General features: G+C 36.5%; 1 protein-coding gene across 22 annotated transcripts in view; it reads left to right on the plus strand.

Annotated features, from left to right (window-relative positions):
• MAPK9 (mitogen-activated protein kinase 9) overlaps window positions 1-24,394 on the plus strand; it is a 31,815-nt gene that overhangs the window by 3,141 nt on the left and 4,280 nt on the right. For 3 of the 22 annotated variants that reach the window (XM_075102802.1, XM_075102803.1, XM_075102804.1), the window contains exons 2-12: window positions 1,494-1,668; window positions 6,465-6,594; window positions 7,796-7,854; window positions 8,888-9,026; window positions 11,320-11,485; window positions 12,780-12,851; window positions 17,052-17,234; window positions 18,114-18,238; window positions 18,759-18,829; window positions 20,474-20,545; window positions 21,316-23,125. In XM_075102802.1, coding sequence (XP_074958903.1) covers window positions 1,547-1,668; window positions 6,465-6,594; window positions 7,796-7,854; window positions 8,888-9,026; window positions 11,320-11,485; window positions 12,780-12,851; window positions 17,052-17,234; window positions 18,114-18,238; window positions 18,759-18,829; window positions 20,474-20,545; window positions 21,316-21,463 — 1,287 coding nt within the window. In that variant the 5' untranslated portion in view covers window positions 1,494-1,546 and the 3' untranslated portion in view covers window positions 21,464-23,125. Of the gene's footprint in view, window positions 1-1,493; window positions 1,669-2,094; window positions 2,331-6,464; window positions 6,595-7,795; window positions 7,855-8,292; window positions 8,389-8,887; window positions 9,027-11,319; window positions 11,486-12,480; window positions 12,553-12,779; window positions 12,852-17,051; window positions 17,235-18,113; window positions 18,239-18,758; window positions 18,830-20,473; window positions 20,546-21,315; window positions 23,132-24,394 lie in introns of those variants that run through there. The other 19 variants (XM_075102818.1, XM_075102819.1, XR_012662146.1 and 16 more) reach the window with 15 other exon arrangements.

Raw genomic sequence — 24,394 nt, forward strand, 5'->3', positions numbered from 1 at the left:
AGAAACTAGAAGGTAAAAGGGACTCTAGGCATTTCTTGAGAATCCCCTAAGACAAACCATTATCAGTTCAGTTTAAACCCAGTCTTTATTAGAATTTGTAAGTCTTCCACCTGTTTTACTTGCAGATTTCTTGGAGTTCACCTGCTGGCTTAAGCCATGGAAAAGATGCTGCTCCCTCCTACATACACCTAGGAAGGCAGAGGTCCAAATTCTAATTCTTGAAGCAACTAAAAGCCATTCTTGTGGCTGTATGCCCTTGTAGGATGGGCTTCTGGGTTGCTGTTGAGGCTTTTCTGTTTTGCATTGGCTCACAAATAGACTGTAGGCCAGTGAAGGGAGAGAGACTAGCTGCTCTTTCTCTGGCTAAAACAGATGTTGTACAGGCGGGTGGTTAGGACAGCTGCTCCAGGGGAAGGTGATCTGCTTTCATTTCCTGTTTCAAGGAACACACGACTGTGCAATTTGCTCTAGGCTATAATGATACTATCTGTCACAGTGAATGTGAAATTAAAAATGGGAGAATTTGTTAGAGACCTTCTCAGTAATTATTGAGGTAATTTTCTTGTAAGGTTTGGAAGAGGGATGGAGGCCCAGGATAACTCAAGGTCTGTACTCTCGTTACTGTAGCACTTTAGAGCTAAAGAGGTTTGGTCCATTACCTTGCTCTTTGATGTAATTACCTACCTCTAATTCATTCTTGACAGATGGATGTAACTTATTCTCTATTATAGCATGAAAGTCTCTTTCAAGCTATAGCACAAAACTAATTCTTGTAGGACTGTAAGTACACTGATAGCATAGGATGTTACGGTGTGTTTAAAATGGGAGGCTGAGTGGGTTGTGATAGGTATGAATTGGGGAAGGGTTGCCTGGCAGAGGTGATGAGGCAGAGCCCTGCTTGAAACTTGCTGCTGAATTAGACTGAAAGGCACTGCTGAAGAAACTGCAGCAGCTGTGGAGATTTTGGGGGCAGTTGTTTCGTTTCAAACCTGTTCTGCGGTTGGAGTTGAGTCTTGTATTAAACCCTGTTCCTCTCTCTGTTTGTGGACTCCCTGGGTTTCTGCTGTTGCTTTTATCTGTATGATCAGTGTTTGAAAGACATTATTTATGACTTTTTTTTTCCTGTAATACAGAAATTAATACAGTCCTAGCATACAGTAGTTATGGTAGGTTAGGGAATATCCTTCAAGGAGTAGAGAGTTGTTGGATTAGGGTGGCTTTGTTTGTTTTTACAATTGTTTACTTAGCTGCTTTTTGTTTTGGGGATTAGAATAAAAACATGCATTTGCTTAATGATGTGAAGGCTGTAATTATTTGCTGTCTATCTGCAAGTATTTTTCATTAGTGGTAATACACAAAGTTGAAAGAATGCTTATTTAATGGTATGCTATTGAAAAATTCATATGTATTAAAATATGTATAATACATTTTCCATCTTGTCTGCCTGGAATTAGTGAGAGGTTGAACATTTGTTTTCTTTCATTTTCTTCAAGATCGTGAAAACTTCACCAGGTCCTTGAGAGAGAAAACTACATGACACTACACCATGAGTGACAGTAAATGTGACAGTCAGTTTTACAGTGTTCAAGTTGCAGATTCAACATTCACCGTGCTAAAACGTTACCAGCAGTTGAAGCCCATAGGATCAGGGGCACAGGGCATTGTTTGGTGAGTAACAAATGTTTTATTTAGATATAAGAAGCTATAAATATAAACCAAAATTTGAATGTATTAAGGATAGAGGTGCCAGAATAACAGATACTGATGATAATTTCTGTCCCTTGCTACAGGGTTATGGACTGCATAAATTCTAAAACACCTGCTTTTTGTAGTTCATGTGCAAAACTCTTCTTGTTTTGTTTTTAGGGGAAAATTAATATTTGGATAACTGCATAAATTAAAATGGTCAACAAATCTCCTTCTCATTAACCACTTTATTTCTGTTTCTAGTTCTCACATTCCCCATGTAGTTATGATATTGCAGTGTAAGGTATGACAATGCGATGGTGAGAGATTCTGGGTTTTACTCGTTTCTTCATCATGGCCCCCTTTCTTCCCCCCCTTTTATTCCCGATCAATCCTGTCCATTTCTAGGAGCCATCAATGCAGTGCCTTGCCATTAACTGGCAGGATGGGGCAAATCAGTGTCATTGTCACTCCATGGATTAACCAGAAAGGGATGCTGTGTGAGGGGTTGGGCTGGCCGGCTCTTCCTTGGTGTGTCACCTCAGCTATGTGTCCAGCCTCCACTGGCCCAGGACGTGAGAGTCGTTAGTCTGATCCTGAACCTTAGTCTCTTGTATGGCACCACACCTCTGGGCCAGCTAAAGGTAAACACTTTCAAATGTTTTTCAGACTGCAGCAATTCATTCTACACAACTTAGTGCCAGCCCGTATTTTGTTGGGCAAAACTCACTTGGTAACAGCAGAAATGTTTATTGATGCGATTTTACAATTCCATACACAGGGGAGCAAACAGATACACTCAGGAACTCTCTAATATTAGACTTAATCACAGCACGTGGTGGGCTGTTCATGCTTTAAATCCAGTCTGCGGTTTCTCTTCATCTATAAATTCTGCAGAATAAGTGTGATGACTCATGTGTTGTGAACCACTCCTTATACAGCACTTGCCTATGTCTCTTTGGCCTTTTCATAACTGTAATAAGTTCTATGTGTAGGAAAAGAGCACGTTTTTGTGAGAACATGCCTTTATTTTAAAATTATTTAGATACTCCTATTGCCCTGCTAATAGGTGAAAAATAAGCAAAATGAGAATACCATATTTCATTCTTTAGTGGGTTGAGTGATGAGGGATAGGCGTACTAGATCTTGGTTATTAGTGTTTGGGTAAGATTTAGTACAGTGCTAACTCTTAAAGTTATGCTTGTTCTAGATGGCATGCAGGAATTTAGGGGGTTGTCAGTGTTCCTATTTCATTAGAGGTAGTGCATTTCTAAACTGTATGAATTAAATAAGGTGTCACCTTCCAAATGAAGTTAGGGTAGCGTTAAGGTCGTCATTTTGGGAAGAAGAAGGAATGATCTGATTTATTGACTTGTTTTGAGAATAACTGGTTTATGGAACAACAGAGTGAAGCATTGCATAAACTTTCATCTTCATATGAGACATCTGAAAGCAATGTCCAAGTTGAAGAAGGTGCAAAGTCTTCATTTGTCGTAAAATTCCTTTCCAAAAGAGATACAAAATACTAGTATGTAAAATGTAGAAAACTCAGCATAAGATCAGTGCTATCCTGTCATGTTTGGCTGGAAAAATTGTCAGCTTAGTAGCGTGACACACAGATGTGATGCTTTTTCATTTTTTTTATCATCCAGTATTTAACATAAAAATTAGGAAAAGTATTTCTGGAGCTTTGTGTGTGGATTTTATTTTTTGGTGAAAAAATTTTAATACCGCTTGTGTCACTTCAGCTAGGAGAGGTCTGAATTTTGCGAATTTTTTTCCCAAAAATATTAATGGGTAACTCCAATGGTATTGATTCCGCTTAGTTTTTTTCTTTGGTATTAAAATTAGGAAAAGAAGTAGATTTAAAAATACATACTTAGGAAAAGCGATAAATGAAAGCTCTAGGAAGATGGAAAAGGGACTTGGTTGTTATGTAGAAGGTGTTTTTAGCTCACTCTGCAAACAGGCTAGGAGATGAATGAGAGATACCTTTTGGATTTTATATACAAAGTACACTTTTATACTTGACATTCCGCATTTCTTTGTTCCTAAGTATTAATACATTTGAAGTCTTATAATCTATTTAGGACTGAATAATCACCTAAAATGATTCTTTTGAAATAATTTTTGTCTTTGACTTCCTGATGTCTTTTTTCCTTTCTGGTCCGTGATTCCCTAAATTTTCTTGTGAATCTTGATTTTTCTATCCCATCAGATTATTATTTTTTTTGTCCTGCAATGCAGCATAACCATGATGATGTAAATAGCACAGCTTTGACTGTGTTAATAACTTTACACAGTTGCAGTTGAAGAAACAGTTGGGATAAGTTTGTTACTATTTGCAAACTCCTGCTCAGACTGTAGGGAAAGAGTGAAGTGGGACTAGCAGAGCAAGAGTCCATAGTAGTAGCACCCTGCAGTTCAGAGCAAAGGTCATCTGCCTGCAGAAATGGAGTGTGATTTCCTACTATGATTTAGGTCATAATGTTTTGTTAATAATTTCATCACGTACTGGCATCGTTACTCTTAATATTAAACGTTTGCTCAAGATGCAAAACTATCACAAGTGTAGCAAAGACCCTACTACAATTCACTGTGATCAGACTGGAGTTGCTGTTATGTGGTGGGATAGACATTGAGATTCTTCCGGAATATCAAATGCTGACATAATAGGCGTTCTGTTAGTAGCCAAAGTGATAACTGGGTAGACTCTGGCAAATCCACTTTTTTAACATCTGTGCCTGAAACAGCTGCCATAATGAAAAAGTCTCTTTTGAATTCAACTGAGCCAGGGATAGGGAAAGAAATTTAACAGCAACTACATCCACGACATTTTTTGTTCATTTATGTAAAATTACGTGGTATTTAGAAGTGTGGTTGTAGTGGTAAGGGAGGTTATATTCTGTCTTTTTTTTTTTTTCTTGGTAAATTAAATAAATGCATGCTCACACAGTTTTTTACCAATTTGGGGTAAAAAATTTTTGGTTTTCTTCTACCAGTCTGGCTTTAATTCTTCCCCTTGGACTATGTGGGTAGGAGACAGCTTCTTTTTTGTTGTTTTGTTTTGTTTTGAGATGTAATGTCAGTCACTCCCATGCAGATGAGCAAAATAAGAGGTTCAGGTGGAGTTCCTCATATGTGCTGAGACTGAGCCTTGGCATATACCGGATTTGTCAGATCACAAAGGGACACCCCTAAAATTGCTCCTTTGTCCACTTCTGACCTGTGATTGACTTGAACAACTAATTCACGCAGACCCTGTTGGTTATTGACTTTATACTAATTCCCAGGTGTAACTGAAGTCATTAACATGTGCAAAACTTTTAAATTTACATATCTAGGTGAAGTGAATACTGAAACATCAGTGCTTTCATATTTGGGAGGAAAATAATTTCTCTGGTTGTCTGGCCAGTTGCATTCCTCCCACTCTTGTGTTTTGTTTTGCACAGACATAAAGGCTTTAAATCTGAGAGTGATCGTATCATTGAATAATGACTTGTGTATTTCACAGAACTAAGCTGAAATAAATGCTAGCAAGCCCTTATTGCAAATGGCACATTGATTCAAATTTGGGACATGCCTCCAAGAAAACACATCATCTCATGTGTGAGCCCTGCTTTCTGGTGGTATTGCTTTCTCCAGTAGGGAAAGCTGTGACCTGATGCTGGTAAACTTCGTATAATCTGAGTATTGCGATCATGGAGGAGCTGTGCTTCTTGTAGGAGTACTATAATACAATGGTCCTTTTAAGCCTGGGATCATACATATCTTGATGAGAGAGGGAAGGAGCCCACAAAGAGCTTAACTGTGCTTGGAAAATACATGTGAATTATCATTCTTTCCTACCCTATGAAAGTAAGATTAAATGGAAGTAGAGTAATGTGGGAATCCTTATTTAAAACTGGAACTATTTAAAGATCAGATCTCTCTAGTAGTTTGTGGTATGAATTCACATATATTTTGCCAGATATTCTGTGTGTTAGTAATGAAGAATATTCCCACTTCAGTCTTGTTCTGGATATAAAGATAATTTAGCTTTAGATTCTTATACCTATTAAAGCAAGTTTACAGCTGTATCTCAAACTGCAGAGGGAAGGAACAAGCACAGCTGAAAAAACAAGATAGAATTAATGCTCATGTTCACCTCTAAATGCTTGTCTCGTTCCCTGCAGTCTGAGTTTTCTGTACTACTCAATTCTGTGGATTTTTTTTTTTTTTTTTCCAAAACCAGATAATGTAATTTTCTGGTAGGCACTGAATTTGTTTATAATTGTAAACTATCCACATACAGGAGAGTATTGATGCCTGCAGAATGGATCATGGAGACATGGTTGTGACTGTCCTTTAGGAAAGAGAAATTTCTATTGCAAATATTAAACGACTGTAAGTTGGCAACAGTGTCAAAAAAAAACCAAACTCCAAATATACAGATTAGGCAACTGAAATGCTTCTTGATTTCAAATAAGCTTGAAATATTTTTAGATCTTGCAGTTTTGAATATGAGTCTTGAGTCAGCAGATTCAGTCTTAAGGGCAGGAAGACTTCTGATGAGTGTCAGTGGCTTCTGTTTAACCTATTTGTATTTATTAAAGGATGTGTAGATTTTAAAGGGTGTTTGTTTTCTAAATGAAACTTAGTTGAAGTTAGTATAAACAGCCTTGTGGATATGTTTTGTCTCAAATAGTGATTTCTTTCCTCACTCCTGTCTCCCTTTCGCCCCCTCCTTTCCCTCAAACAGACTCCAACTTAAGTTGTTTGTCTTTGAAAACTTCTAGTGCTGCGTTTGATACAGTCCTTGGAATAAATGTTGCTGTAAAGAAGCTGAGTCGTCCTTTTCAGAATCAAACCCACGCAAAAAGAGCTTACAGAGAGCTTGTTCTTTTAAAATGTGTCAATCACAAAAATGTAAGTTTGGCGTTATATTTCTCTTTTTTTTTTCTATATTTCGCTTTTTTTGTCTAAAAAGCTTGGGATTTGCTCTCTTACTTGCTGTTAGTAACCAAAGTAATGGAAAAAATAGTGAGAGAAAGACTGGAAAGACGTGCTATGGGGTAATGCAGTTTGCCACAATGTATGATTAAGTTCTTGGGTGAGCTGTTTGGAGGATGAAATCCCGAGAGGAGGAGGTTTTTGCTGTGTGGTTGGTATAGGTTTGCCACTGGTGTTGGCTTTATAGAACTGGCCTTGCTGTATTGAGTTTGCCCTTTTAAGTCATACTGCAGCAAAGCCTCCTTGGCAGTGCCTTTGTGGGTTTGGCTCTTTTAACTGCACTAGAGTTAAATCTTCTGAGCTTAGGCAAGATTTTTATTTAATACAGCATTTCACTGGGGGAGTTTGCAGGGGTGCAGCACTGCCTAACAACTTATTGGTAAACAGAAGTGAAATACTGCAGACAACATAAACATTTTAAGATATTTGATCCTTCTAAAATAACAACCCTTAATGTCAGTACTTCAACACTGAAGTACAAGAATATAAGGTTTATGTGACTGTTGTCTCTTGATACTAACATGAACTAGAAACATTGCTGATCATTGAAATTGTGCACTCAGGTCTCAAAACTTCCTGGAGTCAATTAGCCTTTTAGGATTGATTTTTAAGTACGCTTTTAGAGAAGTTCAGAAGTAGCAGAATAAAAGCAAGGTGGTTATTAAGGAAGGCAGTACAGTAATTTTAGCAGTTCTTCTAGAAATAGTACATCATAATCTAAGTTTAATGGGATGGAATGGGGCATTTCTTGCATACATGTTGTTGGACAGCCTTGCTTAAAATTCCTTGCACAACATGTGATTTAAAATAAGAGATTATTATTTATGGAGAAAAAAAGGGGTATATTTCAGGCACTGGGGAGTGAGATAGAAAGTCTCATATAACTTTAAAAAGAAAAACGTGATTCCTTTGGCATACATGCTGCAGTTTTGAACTATTTCTGAATTGGCAGTTTTTCAGCACATGTAAATTAAGTGAAGCCAAGTAACAGCCAAACTGTACAGAGTAACTGTGTATTTGATTTTTGGGGTTTTTTTTGAATAGTAACTTCTGCAGTAATGGATTTCTATGTGAATTAAAGTGGAAGTTTCTTCTAATGTTTATTTTTATTTTATAGATAATTAGTTTATTAAACGTATTTACGCCACAGAAGTCACTAGAAGAATTTCAGGATGTGTAAGTACTAGATTTTTATTTTAGTTTTCCTGACAAATACTGGCCTAATCCCTGGAGCTGTATTTCCAGTATCCTACAGACTTCACACTTCGAACTCAAGAGGGTAGCTAAAGGCTGAATTTAGCCTTTCATTAGTCTTTATTTCTAGATTTCTTTAAGAAAGACCAAGAAAGTTGTTTTACTACACGCATAAGATAGAGGGGGGAAATAATAATAAAAAAAAGGTTATTTACCTCTTATTCATTTGTCTGCCATACTTTGCTGATTGTGTATGCATCTGGTTTGTGTTCGTTGTCCTGTAGCTAAAGGAGTCACCTCAGGATAATAACTTGGTCCAGATAACCTGGTATGATTTTTTGCCATACCAGCCACATCAGCAGAACAGTATTTTTGGACTCAGTTAAGAACTGAATGTATTTCTTTTTTATGCAAGCTATGTCAATTGGTCTGGAAAGGATTCATGGCGATTTAGTTGGTGGGGTATTCATAGGTTCCTGTGAATATGCTGCTGCGGTTTGCGGATGTGCTTCTCGGGTAAGCAGGGGGGTGTGTGTGTCTGAAGGGGATAAGCAGGTGATATTTTACCTTGAAAACGAATCATTCCTTCTTAGTTCCTACTGTGCTTTTATTAATTTTCTTAATTTTTTAAAAATCAAAATCGAGTGAAAAGAGGCCTCATGTTTCGATACATTGCAATATCTGCAATTTCTGCATCAACTTCAGTCTTAATCTTAAGTTTTTCATTCTGCATAAACTCAGAATTATTCTTTTGTATTAGTGTTTATAAAACTAGTGGAATTCTAATCTCTTAAATGGACTATCGAACACTTAATTTTTAATAGCAAGACTATTTGAATAGACAATTTAATTTTGACACTGGTCATGTGTGTTGTTTTTTTTTTTAATCATAAGCTTTTTGACACTTATGTTAGCAAAGTGGTTGGCCTTTATTAAACATCTTTCATGCTAAGCTTAATCCTGATATGAAAAGTAAGACTCGAGTTTTCTTAATGCTTTCTTTCTTCTGCTTTAGATATTTGGTTATGGAGCTGATGGATGCAAATTTGTGCCAGGTTATTCATATGGAATTGGATCATGAAAGAATGTCTTATCTTCTTTACCAAATGCTATGTGGTATCAAACATCTCCACTCAGCTGGTATCATCCACAGAGTAGGTAGTATTAGATCATTAACAGTACTTTTTATGAACACAAATGTTCTTATTAAATGGCGGAAGGCAGGAGGTTGTTTGATAAATTTAGTCATAAGAATATTAATAAACCTGAAGATTGTTTCTAGTTCGAAGATAAAGACTGCATTGTACATAGATCTTAAATCAGGTTAGCTCTGTGGATTTAACTAATGCTGAACTGATTAAAAGATAAACATTGGATATCTGTGGACCTTTCAAATTATGAAAGAGTAAGTCTTTACCTCTTAAATATGTCTATCTTTGGAGATATTCAAAAGCCATCTGAAGATGGTCCTGGGCAACTGGCTGTAGGTGGCTGTGCTTGAGCAGGGGGATTGACCCGGATGACTTCCAGAGGTCCCTTCCAACCTCAACCATTCTGTGGTTTTGAAAAGTAAAGTTGGTCGATGATCAGAATTTCGAAGTCCTGTGCAGACTTCATATATCATTCTGCTGCTGTTCTGCTGCTGCTGCGTATTTATTATTTATTTCACGACCAGTCTATTTGACGGTTCTGCTTGTTTCCTGTTCCTTTCCTTTTCTTCTCCTTCCCTAATTCCTGGGCACGCTGGCCTTTAAATTTCTTTGTTTTCACCTCGTGGCTGAAAACTTTGTCCAGTTCTAGTATAATGTGCTTTTTTCTTTATATTAAGTCCATAAACATAATTGAGAAGCTGTATAAATTAAAACAAATCTACTTCCTTACTTTGCTGAAAAAATCTACCATGAAAATACTGTGGTATTAGCAAGGAAGTTATGTATAGTTAAGCTAAGTCTGTATACAGATACTGCTGGGCTTTCCTAGAATTACAGAGTGAGGTGTATGAGAGACTGAAGCGGGGAGGGCTGGAACTCCTGCTGAACTCCACCTGACATGTTGAAACTAAAGGGGTGGCACAATATTTGCTGAGAAATTTAAGCTAGGAGCTAACAGGAGCAATCAGACAGAACTAATACTGGTTGAACAATAAAATGGACAGTGGGAGGAACTGCACTGTCAAGAGCTAAACAGAGGTGTGAAGTTTGTTTGAATGGAGAGGCTAAAGTTGTGAGCATTGGGTTGGGTGCGTTTGGGACCAAAACAAAACGACCTTTCTGGGCTGGAAATGCTTGATTAGATGAAAGATTTGGTTTTGAAAAGGAATGAGGCTAGGAAGGGAACAGAACTGGGATAGTTCAGAAGGAATGCAGGAGTAGGAATTACATCCAGGAATTACCCAGAGTCTGCGACTAGATAGAGCTTGAATTAACGTTTGTGACTCCCACCTCTGTGATGAGTTGATGAATATTGAAATCTGTTACCCTTCATGTGGCCCAGCATTATAGTAAGATGAGAGAACAACAAATTTCACTATCAAGTACTGCAAATATTCTGTTGTCTCAAGAGGAAAGTCTGAGTAGAGGATTAGAAACTCTAACCTAGCCGATAGTAATGCCAGTGTTCTGCAGAAGATTTATTGCCTTCCTAAAACATGCAGAAAAGGCCTTCCAGAAAAGGGAGTTCTGTACCCGAGAACATGGTTCATGTGGTTGAAAACAAGTCAAACACTTGAGCAAAATTAAATGTACTAGTACATGGATAATTCGGCTAATTCTGATACTTTGTGAATAAAACCCAGTTATTCTAGTTTCTCCTAACTGTGTATTCCTTTGGGTGCAATAATAAGTACTCCCACAAGGCATATCTCCTAAAGTATTTTATTTTTCTTCTCACTCATTGGGTAACTTTGTGCTTTCACTACATCCTAGTTCTGTAAACTTGCTAATCACTGTAGTGCAGGTGGCTTATCTGTCATTAGCAAATACATTTGTTAATGCTTTATGTGTTGGGTTACGCCTTTTTCCTAGAGATACCTGACTAACTCATGATGTTGTCTTCAGGACCTGTGCCCTAAAAATGACAGTATTTGGAACACAGTCTCCTTTACCGTTCAGATTTATACCCCAAATAGGTCCACTTAATGTGTTAAAGTAAGCAGATATGTGTATGCTTTGTGCGTATCTACAGGCCGTTACGTAACTGACTGTTCTGTCAGTGCACAACTGGCTAAATTAAGACTCTGCAGACAACTTTGATTCTCTTTTTTTTTAATATTCTAGCTGTGCAGCATTTAACTTGTTTCTAGTCTGTGTGTAAGCAAGCAGATACATCAGAGCAGTTAATACGCAGTTGTTAATGTGAACAGGTGGCATATATTGACTGTGGAAGGCGGGGTGTGTGTGTATTATTCTGTATGTTGATCCTTCCTTAACTGAAGTTATTTCTTGTTAGGATTTGAAGCCCAGCAACATAGTAGTAAAATCAGACTGTACGCTCAAAATTCTTGATTTTGGACTGGCAAGAACAGCGTGTACTAACTTTATGATGACTCCATATGTAGTAACACGGTATTACAGAGCACCAGAGGTTATCCTTGGAATGGGATATAAAGAGAACGGTAAGTTGCTAGAGTAACGCTTTAAACTTTTGTCTAAAGCATATCTGTCTCAGAACATCACAGCCTTAAAAAGTGGGGGGGACGGCTGGTTTCCCCCGCCACGTCTGTTGTTAAAGAAGGTTACTTATGGTACTGGAAATAATAAAAATGACACTGTAATAATTTTGGAGAATATCATAGTTTTCTGCTCTGTGTGCCTATCTCCATTTAAGGTATGCTGCTCCCTTCTCCCTGCTATTGTTTTTTCATGTGTTGTCCTGTTGTCTCGTTGCTATTTTTTTTATCCTACAAAAAAACTTGATACATTTATGCTGGATGATGTTAAAAACTTAACAACCATCAATCTATGAATAATAAACCCTTTTATCAATGTGATTTTATTCTGAAGCATCTTCTTTCGACAGTCTGTCCCCTCTTGCATCTCCGATTACTTTATTAAAACCTGTTTCAGATCCCTATCATAAACCATATCTTATACTCTCCTAAATCTGCATAGCACTCAAAGAGGCTGGGTGTTATATTATTAAAAACAATACAGCTGTAATATATTGAACATTCAGCCAACAAAATTGCTGGCTAGGAAATCTTCCTTGACCTGCATTATTGGGGGTTTTACCTGCAGATTTTTACTAGCTGTAGAGTAATATGCTGTCTCCTCTGGACTTCTAGGCTTCTAGTAAATCTTTTTGCTTTATCACAGGGGCTTGGGGATACCATGCTTTTCATATACGTGTCACCTTGGCCGTGTAATTCAAGGGACTTGCAGGACCTTGCTGGGCCACTGATGATGCAAAAAACCTTTCATTAATGCACAAGGCAGGTTGTTGTACAGCAAGTGCTGATGTGGATCAGAACTTTAGTAGAGGATGTTCTTGATGGGACAAAAAATAATCTGCAGGACTGTAGGAATACAGTGTGAGCGTACAAATAAATAATTGTGGTATTTAAAAAAACCTCTTTAATCTTTTGTCCTTGTTGCACCTAACATATGATAGTGGATATCTGGTCTGTTGGGTGCATTATGGCAGAAATGGTCCTCCATAAAGTCCTGTTCCCAGGAAGAGATTGTATCCTTCTTCACGGTTGTTTCAGAAGTGTAAACACTGATTATATTCTACAAAATGCTAATGACAAAATTTAGCAACAGTTGGTGTTGATATGATTGAAAATTCATGTTAGCAGTTTGATTTTCCACATTGTTGTGTTTTATTGTAGATGCTAGATGTTTTTGTTTGGTTTTCCTCACTTTTGTTCATGGTACTTCATAATTTGATCATTTCATTTTTACTTTCAGTTGATATCTGGTCAGTTGGGTGCATCATGGGAGAATTGGTGAAAGGTTGTGTGATATTCCAAGGCACTGATCGTATCCTTCCCTAGTCATCCTTGAATCTCATTCCACTTCCAACAGAAACACAATTATTTTGATCTGTATAAAAGCAGAGCAATATTTTCAATAATATGTTTTAATAGATCTACTGTACTATTTGAAATTAGTGTCATTAACCAAATTGTTGAGCTTTCCATTTTATTTTCTTAGTAGCCTATATTTCATGTAACTTGTACTGGTTGAATCCATAGAATTTATATTAAGAGCTTTGGCTTTTGTAGTTTAAAAAAGGATACTTCTAGGTTTAAAAAATAAATAGCAGTAAGTATATTTTCTTATTCTTGTTCTTTGTAGGTAAGTGTTACCAAAAAAGCCTCCAAAGCTACTTTTTACTATGCATGGATTTTGCTTACTATTTGTTTGAACAGTAGAATCTTTTTTTTTTTATTGTACAATTTTTTTGAGTTTCAGCCAGATTTTTTTCTTGCTTATTAGCTGGACAGCAGTGTCCTAATTGCAAGCACACTGCATGAGAAATGGGGAGGGGTTTTGTTATTACTATTATTTGTTATAAAGAGAAGATCTTTTTCTTTTTGGAGTTTTTTTCATTCTATGAAACTTTCATTTTGGGCTTACTTTTTCTGTAAGATTGTTAATCCTCCATTCTTCCTTCCAATACTTTTGACCCAGATTTGTCTTTGTAAAATTCTGCTTTCTTGTACAATAATAATTGTAGGAAATTTTACTCTATTAAAAACAACCAAACCCCTCATATATATGTTTTCATGCCTTAGAGACTGGAAATCTCCATAACACATCACTGGATCACAAACAATTCTTTACACTGTATTAAGTGAACAGAAGTGATCATTTAATAAAGTAAATGTTCTTGGAATATTTTGTCGTATTTAAAAATATTTCCCTAGAAACAAGATTTAAGACATTTTAGTCATCAAGTTCCAATTATAAAAGTTGGAGCAAAACCAATTCCATCCTTTATAAATAATATCTGACAAAGTAGTAGTGCTGTAGGACTAGAAAGTCAAAATTGATCAGTAAAGAAATAGAATCCAGATAATGTAATTAAACCACAATTGCCAGTTATGGCTGCAGGTCATAAGAAGCTATAGCTACTTGTGTTTCAAGATTTGGGAGAAAGTATAATATTTTTTTGCTCATCAGCAAGGAAAAGTTGTGTCCACCACTAAAAATATGAAGCGTATGTTCACAGAATCTTTTCGTAGATACCTACGTATCTTATAGAGGAGGACTTTCAATTTTAATGCTAAATTTCATGACACTAATCTTCAGCAGTTGATCATTATTTAGTAGTACAAAAGATTAATTGTTAAACAAGTCTTTTTGTTTTCCACCTTTCTTCCTTTATATACTTATTGTTTTACCTTTTGAAGCCTTCAGACCAACCTAACACAATTCTTCATGTATGTTATGTGTCTTTCACCTGCATGTTGGCATGGGCTGTTTTGATTTATTCATTAATAAATGAAGGAAATTTTGTCCATACTTGCTGATTATGCAAGTTATCACTTGTGGTTCTCTGGAGGTCACTAAAGCTCCACCAGTCTATGTTTCAAGGAGTCTCCTCCCCCAGTATCTTATCAACGTGCACAGCTTTGCTTATGGGTTTTTTTTCCTCTTGTAGGACTTACTGTTCTCTTTAATATGAAATACTGATAACCGTTTGTGTTGTGAAACTTTTCCTGCCTGATAACTGCTTCAGTCAGACTGTTGTTTTCTTTTGCCTTCAGCTGCAGGATTGTTTTGAGGGTGTGGTTTATGGGGGATGCTAGTGTGCATGGCCATGAAGCTTTCCTTTTTTTTTTTTTGTGGTCGTGTTGTGTTTTTTTGGTGTGTTTTTCTTTTTACTTAAATTTTAAAATGTCTGAGTAGTTGGGGATTTTGAGCAGGGAATCAGGTTTGGCATGTTGCCTACTGATGTGCCCTTGACTATCTTCAGCAAAACCTACTCTTAGACTTGGTAGTTTGTATTTTCCCATATGGTTGACAGGGATTGCCAGGATACTTGCAGCAGTGCCCTGGGTAGAATGAGATGCTGTGCATTGCTTGGGCGATGACTGGTACTATGGAGGATGAACAGTGCTCTTAGAGTTACTGGCCCAAGTTCCTGGCAGTTGCTGTTGCACTGGAAGTGACAAATGTAGAAAAAACAGGGAAAGTAGATACCCAGGATGAAGTAATGAAAAGCCTAGCAGCACCAGTGTAGTTTTAATGCTCTTTCTTCCCATGTGGTGAAGGAAACTAATTGCCTGACTGGCGCAAAAAGCATGAGGGAGTAATGATGCTTTCTTGGGAAAAATCACGCTTTATTATGATTGCAATAAGGACTCTGTTTTCAACTTCTCTTCCTCCAGAGTCCCAAAAAGTAGGGAGGTGTACTTGGCATGGGCTAAACTTATGGTTACTTTTGACCTTGAGGTCGCTAGAACAGGAAGGGTAGTTTTGTCTGCAGGTTGCAAGGTTATTCACATAGCATGCTCTGCATGTTGTACGTTGAAATTAAGGTTTTCTCCCATTTGGGTTTCTGATAACAGGCTTAGCTTATTTCAATTCCAACCCTATATTGGGTTTGTTTTGGTTTTTTTTATTCGATTTTCAGTATCTGTAAAGGACTTTGAAGCAAAAAACCTGAGACATCGGGTTTTATCCAGTTTTTATTACTAAAGTGGGATAGGTCATTAGGTTTTCCTGTCTTCCCCTCAGTGCTCTGAGACCAGAATGGTCTGGACTCTAATTGGGTTCGCTGGCTAACCAGACTGCTGTTACTGAAAGGAAAAGCATCTTCTTGAATCTAGATTGGTGGACATCTCTCAAATCAGTTTTCCGGCTAGGAACAAAATTTCCTGATGTATGTTAAAATTTTCTTTGTGCTTTGTTTTAGCATGAGAGTTAACAATATTGACTTCTTAATTTTGATTTTAATATCTTTTTTCCATTGGAATGTATTCAGTAAGCAAATATAATTTTCAGCCTCTGTATCAGAAGTCTAAAGTCTTAGCATGAAGCAGTGACTATGCATATATTTCTAGTTGTATTCTTGGCACGCTAACTGAAGTAAAAGCATCTCAGTGTTCTTTAAATACATCTTAATTCAAAGTGCAGCAAATTTGTCGTTTTGTTACAAAATCCGTCTAGGAGAACAGAGAGGTTGAAGTGCTAGATTATAGCTACGAATGTTTGCAAGGTCCATTATTAGACTCTGCTGGAATTGCCCATTCTTTTTATCAGAGAAACTGTAAAGTGTAAATCTGAGTGAACTTCAATATCAGGAATACTAATGCACTGTCTTCTCAGTGTGATAAATGAGCTTTGTTATCCTGACTAGGCTCATCCAGAGCAGGCTCTGGTATCTATAACAAGTGTCACCATATATAGGGGAAATGCCTTCACTCCAAAAAGGGAGACGGGACAGTCCAGAAGAAACATGAGGCACACTTTCAACTTGTGGCTTGTAAACGCAATTCCTATAAAATATTTAAATTCTGAATTTAAGAACAAAATAATCTTTGAGTATTACCATAGTTAATACACTTAAAGAAAAGAACCTGCTAAAAACCTACAGGGATGTGGATTCACTGTTCAGAACTCCTTTGAACCTTTTCTTAAGTTGAAAATGAAAAAATAAAATAAAAAACAACAACGACAAAGCAAAAGAGAAAATGACAAAAAACCCCAATCATGCAGCCAAACCCCCCTTAACACCCAAAGCCTAATTTCCTTAGGAGACAGGCACAAAATTCCTTGCTTTGAATGGAATGTGTGTGTTCTTTAGATTTTTTCATGTATTTTTCCCTACCTTCAAGAATCTTCAGTGTTGATGGTATTACGTTGCACTTCAGAAGATTCAGCAGCAGCCTTTCTCTTCCGTCCTTTACAGTTGTTTTGCTGTGGATACAGTTGCCACATAAAGCTTCTTTTGGACTCCAAAAAAGTATTGCTTTCAATACCAGCCAATAGATAATAATTAGCAATGTGCAGCACTTCTAGCCTATCTTTAGGATTACAAAATCTGAATCATGATTTTATGTCAACGTAGCTTTTTGCATGGCAGCTCAGAATACTGTTGATGCTAGAATGAAGTTCTCATTTGTGTCCTTTGTTCAAGTTTTCATAAGCTCTTCAGATTTCTGTAAGTGATATTTTTGTATAGTGCAGATTTCAAATTCTTCAGCTGATTTTCCTAAAGATATGGTGCAGATATTGATCAATGGAATAAAGTTATTGAGCAACTAGGAACGCCATCAGCAGAATTCATGAAGAAACTGCAGCCTACAGTGAGGAATTATGTAGAAAACAGACCAAAATATCCTGGTATTAAGTTTGAAGAGCTCTTCCCAGACTGGATATTTCCGTCAGAATCTGATCGTGACAAGTTAAAAAGTAAGGCAAGGGTTTTTTTATTTTTTTAAGATGTTAATTTAAAATATCTACAATACACTTAATTTAAAAGAATTATAAAATGTTTATTGCAATTAATGTCAACATTAGAAGCTGCATACTTTCTGTTTCTTCGATTATCCTGAAATCGTAGTGGTAGTTATTAAATACAATACTATTTCCCTGTTCTCTGTATTCTGTTTAATTCTCTCATACAAGAGAAGAATAGTTGTTATTGGTAATTATCTTTTTCTAGTTGATGTGTGCATAGAATTCACGTGGGCTATACTTCGACTTCAGATAATTACAGATAAAATTTTTTAAAAACCCACCTTATTGCATTAGATGGTCAAATATTTTTTTTTTCACATAAACGAATGTGTTATAGCCTATTTTAATATTACAATGGTCGTTCAGAGAAAAAAAGAAATGTCAGTGAAGTGCCACTGCAAAGATGGGTAGCCAGTTACCATGCAGCAACACCTTTAAAAGAAAACTAATTCGGTATTACAGAAATCAGATCATTACTGTACCAAGATGTTCTTTAAAAGCTTACTTCAAATGTTTAGTGTGTTTTATGTTCAGTAGTTAGTGCCAAATAAACTGTGACCCATGTAACAGCAGAACTGTTCAAAATTGAGGTTGGTTGGTGTCAGCTGCAGGGTTTATTTTGGATAGTAGCAAAATAACATTGACAGTAAAGGGGTGTGACCTCATTCTTAGAAAAAAAAAGTAGCTATATAGTAAAGCTTGGATTTGTAGGCCTGTTTTCACAGTGAAATCTGTTAGCGTATGGCCTTTGTTCCCAGTATTAATTTTCGGTGTCAGACGTTAAACTCTACAGCTCTTTTACATATATGTTCTTTCATTTTTACTTTCTAGCCAGCCAAGCTAGAGATTTATTATCAAAAATGCTTGTAGTAGATCCAGACAAGAGAATTTCTGTAGACGAAGCCTTACGTCATCCTTATATTACTGTCTGGTATGATCCAGCTGAAGCAGAAGCTGTAAGTTTGCTTTTAAAATATATTTTAAGATATCACTTTAGTAACTTTACAGAATACCTTTAGTTTTAGTAGAAGAGCATGCTTTGAACTCATTAAATTACACATAAAGCCTTCAGATCAACATTAAGGACAGAGTCACCTGAAGAACAGCTTCTGGAGTGGAGTTGGTAAAATGTTGAAAGTGGTTGTTGATAGTTCCCTCTACTTTACAAGAGAGAGTTGCTTATGTGGTGGTAATCTAGGCCTTTTTAAAAAGGGGACTTTCTCTAAGGCCCCATAAAGCTTTGCAATGAGTTTAATTTTTGTTGATACTTTTAAACCAGTCTTTCAGTGGGAGGTAGGACGTAAAAGCAAATTTTTTACTTTTAAAATTAAGGTGACTGAGGCATAGGGAATAAGCTGCCAAAGATGAAGGTTAAAAAAAAATGCTAAAAATGTTGTCATCTTTAGGTTTTGCAATTATAATTGGTTGTGTTAACCTGACGTAGTAGATACACTGTAGACTTTCTTTTCTTTGTAGCCTCCACCTCAAATCTATGATGCACAACTGGAAGAAAGAGAACATGCAATTGAAGAATGGAAAGGTAAAAAGTGAGCATGAGAAATTACATTTATTCTAATAACTTGCATTATCAATGCATGGCTCGCAGTGCATGCATCCTGGATTGTGTAACTGAGTGGAACCCACTGTTCCAATTACGCAGTACTGCTTGTGGCAATATGAAAAGAAATCAAAATGGAAAAAGTTTTATTTGTAGTGAATATATACATACGTGCATATATGTATGTATATACATATAACATTCTGAAGTCTGTTCAACAAAATGCCACAGTTTTCATTTTTTTCCTTCCATTCCTCTTGAGTATTTTGCTATTCTGAAGTGTTTGTAATCAAAATGGGTTTTTAACTTGATGGAGAATTCTCCGAAAGGGAAACATGTGCCTCTTCTCAGTGTGCATTATTTAGGCCACATCTTTTGACAATATTTACTACTGCATTTGTTCTAGAGGTCTTAAATAGCAGAGAAGTTCTTTGGGTGTTTTTTTTTTCCTCTCTCATCATCGCTTATTTATTGACCTAGTAGGTTAAACTGTTGACTTAAACAAAAAAATAAACAGCATTGTGGTATTGAAATCACACCTTATAGTTCTAGTCAAAATCATGAAGTGGTGAGGCAGTTAGATTTTACACATCTACTGTCAGAGGGCCAAGGATGATAGACATCTTTGCTTAGTACTTTAGAAGTCGCTTGTTTTTGTAAAATAGCTTTAAAAATTTCAGGTATTGATTCTGTTTTAGATATGTTTTCTTTAGGGCATATCTGCACAGGTGCATTGAATTAATGCAAGGTTGAAAATTAAAATGGCTCAGTTAAATCTAATTGAATCCATTTGTAAACATGACTCAGAATTTGGGAGGTCTTTAATCTATTTAAATATTGTTACACTTAGTTAACATAAAGACTATGGGTACATACACAAGCTATTGTGAGTTAACTCAAAGTATAGCTTAAAGTGTACCAGATGCTCTGCAGCAGCAGTAATCCTTTTGCTCTAGAAGGGGCCAGGGTAAGCCATCTTGTGTGAGCCACACTACAGATCTGTCAAACAGATTAATGGACGCTCCTTTAAAGTCGCAGCTCCGATTTTTTTGTTGTTGTTCAGGTGCCTGTATCCTCAGTCATCCTTGATTAGTAAATGAGGGCTTTCATGCATTATTTTAATTATTTGTTTAACCTACTTCAGAATTTCCTCTATGTATCCATGGAGGTAGTTCTTTAAGATTAAAAATGTTCATGTATGGTTTTGTGATAAAAGCAAAATTTCCATGGGGTTATCCATTTTGGGTTGTTGTTTTTTTTAAATCCAAATCTGATTTTTAACAGTTAATATTAGTGCATCATAGGTATACATCAAGTTTTGGGGTGGGATGGTTATTTTTAAATGGACAGCTATTCTATTTATAAAATATGTTGATTTTGATACATGCGTGGTGTCCTTCTGTGATGCATAAAGAAAATCCATTGAATTCTCTAATCACTGCCATAGGCCTAAAAAAAAAAAAAAAAAAAGGCGGGGGGAGGGAAGTAAATACCTCTACAGTTACATTTCCAGACTGACCCTTAACGTGTTTCGTTGTGCCTTTACACATACGTAAATTGTCTACAAATCCTCTGTGGTCTTATCGTGTTTTTCCTGTCACTTCTCTTATTCCTCCCACCCGTCTCTCATAAGAATTAATATACAAAGAAGTAATGGATTGGGAAGAAAGGAGCAAGAACGGTGTGGTAAAAGATCAGCCCTCAGGTTAGTCATTGTTTCAGTAGTTCTCCTGTAACTATGATACATACTGCTGGTCTGTTGCACTAGTGAATGAAGAAGTCTTGCCTAATAATCCAGGTAGGCAAAAGTTTTATTGTTCAAGCCTCTTGGTTCTGATCAGCCTTTGGAGATCCACGTGCAGTGGATTTTCATTGTTATGAAGTAAGTTGTAGGAAAACTTAAGAAGTCTTGTGTGTCTCCCCTTCTCCCCAAAGGGCTCAGTCATCAAATGAAATAATCGATACCATGTTACATCAGCTGTTGCATAGATACCTTTATACTAAATGCTTGTTCTGTGGCTCTGCATGAATGAGTCCCTTTCATGGAGGGCTGAACATTGTTAGGGCTCCTGGTTTTAAAATAGTTAATAATGCAAAGTATTTATGCCCATGATTGAATCCTTGGTGTTTGCTGCTGTTCTCTTGGTTCAGTAACTGGAATATTGTACCGTCTTTTATTAACTATATCTATTAGATTTCTTGATACTCAGGTTACTACTCACATTATACATTGCTTTAATCCCACCACCCCCCCTCCCCAGAGAGGGAGAAGAAATAAAAATCTCGTCTCTTAATGTTCACTTCAGGTTTTGAGTTCTAGGGAGCTTTGTGCTTGCTTTTCTTCTGTTGATTAATTTCTTTATTTTCTAAGGATTTCTGTGGGGAAGGTGATGCTCAGAGCCTAGAAGTGTGGTATGGTTATTTGTAACTGCAATATTGTCTTGCCTCAGATTTTATTATGTTTGGTTTACTTAGCACAGATGCAGCAGTGAATAGCAACACCAGTCCTTCCCAGTCATCATCTATCAATGACATTTCATCCATGTCAACAGAGCAAACATTGGCCTCAGATACAGACAGCAGCCTCGATGCCTTGACAGGACCCCTTGAAGGATGTCGATGATCAGCCAGGATTGCAGACTTGACTTTGGAAAAGAACTCTTGCTTCCATTGGGCCTGAATTGCTTGTAAGTTAATGGAACCAAGTAGAAAAACTCCATGTTCTGCATGTTCTGCTAAAGTAATGCCTGTTTTTTTTACTCAGTTGTTATGAAATCGCCTGCTTAATGTTGTAGAATGAAAGCAAATCAATGTCTAAAGAACAAAAAAAAAAATCAGACACTATTATAGGCTTTTCTCTGTTTCAGCCTATTTCAGGTGAGCAGTTATAATAGACTTCTAGCCAATAACCCCTCTTAAGTGGGTTCATGAATCTTCAGTCCCAACTAGCAGGCTTCTGTGACACAATGTTTGTTTACATTTTAGTACAGTATTGCTCATTAGTAGGTTTTTTGAATGTATAGTCTCTATGAAGTTCGCTGTAACGTGTGGCTGGCAGTTTGCTTTATTTAACGACCAGAGTGTTGTACGTAAGTGTGAATTCACACATTGAATGCTCTCAGTACTATGTTTAATGGGCAGTTATTCTTCCATGTAGCACTTTTTTTTTTATTGAGCCCTCTCTATCTTCACTTTCCAACAATTCTATCTTCTTGTAGAAGAGATAAACGTGAAGTTTAAAGAATATAGCCATTACTTTGTATTTCACCTATGGGTATATGTGTCTAACTTTTTCAGTTTTTTAAACGTGAATGGAAGATACGGTGGCTTAATTAAATCTTAAGGAAGGATGAGTGACTCACCTGTGAAGCAGTGCCTGTTTGGAAGAGGAGAGAGTGCTAAAATGTTCTGTATTTTCTAGCTTGTGTCCTTTAACAAAAACAAAGATAAAAGAAAATTAATCTGTGATGCTTTTCATTCACTGCAAACTCTGATAAAAGGACAGATGAGTTGGACAGATATGCAGCCTCAAAAAGCGCTGCATAAATGTTTTCCATTTTTTTAATGGGTCCATTTTATCTAGCAAGTAATTAAAGAAATAAAAATACAGTAGTTTTGAGTCACTTAAATATTAAGTATTTAGTTAACAAAGCTTAGCTCTATTCCCGCATTAGGAAAACCTTTCTATTTGTGCTGGGGGAGGAAAACATACTTAATATAGATTTTCTAAATACAGTGTCAGAGGAGGAGATTATTTGCTGTTTCAGTACAGGCACCTCAATACAATTTTCAGAATCAGATAATACAAACATTGCCTGTTACATTGCACAATGTGTTCTATTAGAAAATGTGTTTGCAGTAGAGTAGGGCTTAAATTGCTTTATACTACACACTTGTGAATTTGTGCACATTCACTTTGGCGTGCACAGGTGTGAAATTTTGCTAAAGGATCTTGTGTGTGCATGTGTGTGAGGTAACTGTAAGAGTAACACAGATGTACAAGATGAGGTAAAACACCACTTTCTTAACGGCACTATATTTAGCTGTTGATCCAGATACTCTTGACTTGAATATATAAATAGAACTTATAAAATATACTGGCCCAGCCAGCCACTGCATTACTGACATATTTCTCTTGTAATAGAAAATTGTCCATTGTTTCTGACCTTATGATTTGAAAAGCAGTAATTTCTCTTTATGCAATCATTGCTTTTATATTAAAATTGTACTCCTTTTCAATAGCTTAATTTGCTGTAGCAAGAGTATTAAGGTTTTACTGTCCCAGAAGGTTAAAAAAATTAAAAAATTAACAAAGTACTTAATACGATGTTAACTTCAGAATTGTCATCTGGAATCTTGGATTTTTATTTTTTTTTTTAAATCTGTTTAATTGAATTGCAAGGCATCGGGGCTTGGGTTTTTCATGTTGTTTGATGTTAAACCTCTGGATACCTCAGTTTATCTTTGGATACTGGTGGTATATGTGAAATATTTTTAGTGCATTTTTGTCACTGGAAAAAACCATTTTAAAATACCCGTTTATCGTCTAGAGAATGGCGCAGGTTGCCGTTCTTCTGCGTTTTTTAAATCCTCATTATTTGTGTAAGTTAAAGTTACTAAAGACACCTATTCAAAATGAACATAAGTGATTCACTATGGAAGTAATCTACTGGATATAATTTTTCAAGTTTTTTATGTTTTTAAACTGAAGTTGCACTGTGCTGTGTTCATTTGACAGTTACTGCTTTAGAACTTAATGCAACAAAGGTTTTTTTTCATGTGTGTTGGGTATTCACAGACTTGAATTTTTCCTATTGGACTTGGGCTGCTCAGAACAAGGTGGGGTTGGATCAGATGACCTCCAGGTCTCTTCTGACCTAAATTATTCAGTGATTCAAATTGTCTTTCAATGTTGTTTAACACAACTGCCCTATCCCCATGATTTGAACTGGTATCTGACCACTCCTAGTACATATGGTTGGCTTGAATATGTGCTCTTTGGAACAAAAAAACCCTGAGATGAACTGAGTTTATTTCTACATCTTGTTGTAGGAAAAGCTGTCTCATACCTTATTTTTTTTAATGTCATCTTGCTATGACATACATTGAAGCCTCAAAATCTTAGAGAAATGTTGCTGCCTGTGGAGCATGCATGAAGTGTCTGTGAATATTGTGGATTTTGATTCCAGTATAATTCAAAACAAAATTGCTGGTAACCTGAATGAACATCAGTCTCAAGAAGGCACATATGCAGATTATATTCAGAAAAATGCATGCAGAATAGATGCATGCTAAAGTTCCCATGCTATTTCAGTGTGTACATATAGACTATAAATGCACTGCATGCAGATTATATACATATAGTTGTATTCCTGACTGCAGATGAAGTTCAGTGCCGCATTTGTGAAATGGTCGTCAGTGCCGTGAGAACCTCATCACTGATGGAAAACAAAATGCACATGTAACTTGGCAGGGGTTTAAGAGGTTAGAGAGTTTGGTGTGCAATATAATCACTTTTTATTCCTAATACTAAAATCATGTATGTAAAGTGATG

This window comes from Phalacrocorax aristotelis, chromosome 8 (genome assembly GCF_949628215.1).
Source record: "Phalacrocorax aristotelis chromosome 8, bGulAri2.1, whole genome shotgun sequence".
NCBI classification, from domain to species: domain Eukaryota; kingdom Metazoa; phylum Chordata; class Aves; order Suliformes; family Phalacrocoracidae; genus Phalacrocorax; species Phalacrocorax aristotelis.